Below are 3,558 nucleotides of genomic sequence, written 5' to 3' on the forward strand. Positions count from 1 at the left end.
TCTAATTTTTAGTAGAGACGGGGTCTCGCTCTTGCTCAGAGCTGGTTTCGAACTCCTGAGCTCAAACAATCTGCCCGCCTTGGCCTCCCAGAGAGCTAGGATTACAGGCGTGAACCACTGCACCCGGCCTTAAACTGACTTTTATGGTATGAAATTAAAAGACTATTTTTAACAAGAAAAATTATCCCCAGTTATTTTGTTTTTTAAATTTTTGAAAGGGGATATAAAGCATCAAATTCAGTTACTTAACAGATTTCCTAAAGAAAATTTTAAAATCTTAAAAACAGAGGACCAAGCACTGCAAAAGGTGTTTAAAGGTCTAAAAAAAAAATAAGGTAAGAACAAAACAGCTGTTTTTGAATACAATGAACAAAACTTACAAAACATGAGATGGCAGGAAGAAAAGTAGATAAAACTCTTAGAAAATACCATTTCAGCAGAAATACAATTTGAAATAATCATTTAACAGAAGTAACAATCTTAAATTATCAGGCAAAAAACCTTCAGAAGCACAAGAAAATATGGTGTTTTGTCCAAAGAAAGGCAAAATTAATACTATCAATTTTGTCCAACAGCAAAGGGGAAAAGTTATTCAGATGAGACCCTGAGCCAAACACGAGAGGTCTGCACATTAATTTTTAGGAATAGTACAATATTTCTATTTCAAAATAGTATCTCTTTATAGACACAAAAGGACATAAAGATTTACTATAAAGAATATTTCCTCCTACCTTGTAATAAAAAATAAGTCATATATAATTAAACATTTGCTTCAAGTCAGACACTATCAGTACAAAATTCTGTGCCTGTATTATATGGCACTCACATAATTTTTGACTTGTAATTAATTATATTCAATGCTAAGTAAAGATTCTCATTTCAACTAAAATTCAAAATTTAAACAAGTACATCCTTTATCAAAATTAATTTTTCACACCAGCGCTACCAAAAGGGAGTCTCAAATCATTTGAAGCTGGAATTTTAAGTATAACTTAGAATTTTAAATGAAGTTATTTTTCTCTTGAAAATTTTCAATTTATATTTCATGAGAAATATGAAAATGACTCAAATATTAGTCATTCAAATAAAATCAATTGTGAATATTCAATTTAGTATTTCAAGATAACATAGTTTGACAAAACAATTTTATTAGTATCTTCATTATAAGAGCAAATTAAAAAGGAAGCATTCTATTATTTTGAAATATACAACTATTAACGCACAGTTATTTAAAAATAAACGTTTCTCACTTCGGTGCTGGGTTCGAAATCAGGGTGTGTGAAGGGTCCAGATCGCTCGAGGAACTTCTTTACATGGTTCCAGCGACCTTCCCAGTCTCCAGTGTCCCCACACCCACCATCAACAGCCATTCTGCACAGAACACAGTAAATTCAGCTGCAAAGATCAGTATGAAAAAGCCACACCTAGAACTATCATGGTTTTCCCAAATGAAAAGGTAACCACATCAGACCTGCTCAAATAAAAAGGGAAATACTCAATGTGGTTATATGCTTATGCTTTCAAATTTTTTCTTGTCTGTTATATGATTAATTAAAAGTTAAGAACTGAACATGTTTCTATTTTCATTTCATCCATTTGATGAAATAAATCAGTCTACATGTTTCTGGCTTCCTAAAGAAATCCAACATCAACCTTGGGACACTGGTATATGGGTGAGAAATGGACTTCTCTACAATTAGTATTTACATAAGATTACTGCAAACTTCCCCCATGTGTTCCTTCAACACACTTGCATCAGGAAATAACAGATACAGGGAGGAAAAAAAAGCCGCACTCTAAGAATTGCGATACTTCAAATTTAATACTACTTTACTTATGTGTCCTTTCCAAGTTTGAAAGGTGTGATTTAAAGATCATTTTTGGTGAGAGGAACTTTCACACACTTTTCTCAGAAAGAAATACAGGTCACAATTTTCAAAAAAGAATCTCTTAATACTGTGAGATGGTTTTTGTTGCCACTAGACACACAAAAAATTTTAGGTTACAATTATGCCAGACAGGCATTACTACCTAGAAATCTTTTAGAACAAACAACTGAATAAGGCAGGACTCCTCCACAAAATGCATGTATTTTCCACTTGGTGCAAATATATTAGTAACATCCAATTTTTACAAAAGGGACCAAGTAGTATTGTCTAGCAACAAAGACCAAAGGTTCTGAAGTCAGAGTTGGGTTTGGTTCCACAATTAATAGCATTGCGACCTTGAGTAGATTACTTAACAGCCACAAATCTCATCTGTAGGTTGTTCATAGCTACTTCTTAAGGTCATGAGAGTAAAGAGATAATCCACACGGAGGACTTAGTTACAGTACTTGGCATATAGTAAGCATTCGAACTTTAACTGTCATTTTATGCAAAAGTGAAAGGGAAATAAAAGGCGGGAAGGAAAGTGAAACTAAACTTGTCTTCCCGTCCTCTTGCTGTTGAAATCCAACTTTCTGAGGGAGCTACCTAAAAGCCAAAGCAGTGCTACTGGGAATTGACATAAAAATTACGAACTCACCACGCCCACTGCAAGAGTATTTTTTTTTATCCTCCCACGCAGGGAGGGGGCAGAGGAAATTATGTGGCGTTGGCCAGGTTATAAAACACTGTTTAAATCTGTCTCATCAGCACAAAACTAAGCATCTGATAAGAAACAGGGTGTGTAGTAAATGGGGAAAGTAAACTGGAGTCAACATCCTCCTTTAAGAGCCGATTATTTTGCAGAAATGATTGAAGTGCTTAGTACAATACCTGACATATAGAGCTCTCATTAAAAGTTTGCAATTAGTACCACTGTCTCGGTGTTTACGAAACGCCCCCCCCAAAAAGGCCATATGTCCGTTTCGTGTGTGTTTAAGGTGTATTCCCTTTTCACAAGGTCACCGCTGTGACAATTTGGGATGGAGGAAGAGGGGGGCGCAAAGGTCCTTCCGCAAGACCTTTACATCAGGCACCCTGGCGGGCCCCTGAAAGACCTGGAGCAGTGCAGCCCGGCCACGAAGCCTGCACGGGGCAGAGACCAGGAGCGAACTGCCGGGCCCCCATGGCTGCGGGACGGGGGTCAGGGGATGGGGCCGCGCGGCCTGCGCTCCGGGTGCCCCCCTCCCAGCCCCCCGGGCCCGCTGCGGCTGGTCCCCTAGGCCTGGGGTGGGGGGAGGCGGGGGTCCCTGGAGAGGGCCCCGGCCTCCCGGCAGCACTAACTTCTCAGCCAGCAGCTCCTCTATTCTCCTTCTTTTCTTCTCCCTAAAAGAAAGAGAGAATAAAAGAAGGGTCAGCATCACGCTACACACTGGGCGCCGCGAGGGGATGGGGGGCGAGGGGACGGGGCGGGGGGTGGGGTATCCCGGGTGGCGGCGGCAACCGCCCACCGCCGCGCTCTCTCACAACCCAGCCCAGCCCGGCGCGCCTGCAGGGCCCCGGTACTTACGGCTCCTCGCCATCCGCCATATTGTTCCCCGCCTCTTCCCAGGTTGCCTCACGGCGGGCGGGGCAAGCGTGGGGGGCGGGGCCGGTGGAGAGGGGAGGGGCGGAGCGGTCCGGGGAAGGGAGG

At 41.4% G+C, this 3,558-nt stretch overlaps 1 protein-coding gene across 1 annotated transcript in view; it reads right to left on the reverse strand.

Moving 5' to 3' along the window:
• UBA3 (ubiquitin-like modifier activating enzyme 3) overlaps positions 1-3,245 on the reverse strand; it is a 22,604-nt gene extending 19,359 nt beyond the window's left edge. Inside the window, exons 1-2 of the mRNA XM_012655771.1 lie at positions 3,210-3,245; positions 1,251-1,371 (exon numbers count right to left, since the gene is read on the reverse strand). Coding sequence (XP_012511225.1) covers positions 1,251-1,370 — 120 coding nt within the window. The 5' untranslated portion in view covers position 1,371; positions 3,210-3,245. The remainder of the gene's footprint in view (positions 1-1,250; positions 1,372-3,209) is intronic.
• Positions 3,246-3,558: the final 313 nt, after the last annotated feature.

This window comes from Propithecus coquereli, unplaced genomic scaffold, assembly GCF_000956105.1.
Source record: "Propithecus coquereli isolate 6110/MARCELLA unplaced genomic scaffold, Pcoq_1.0 Scaffold486, whole genome shotgun sequence".
Lineage (NCBI taxonomy): Eukaryota > Metazoa > Chordata > Mammalia > Primates > Indriidae > Propithecus > Propithecus coquereli.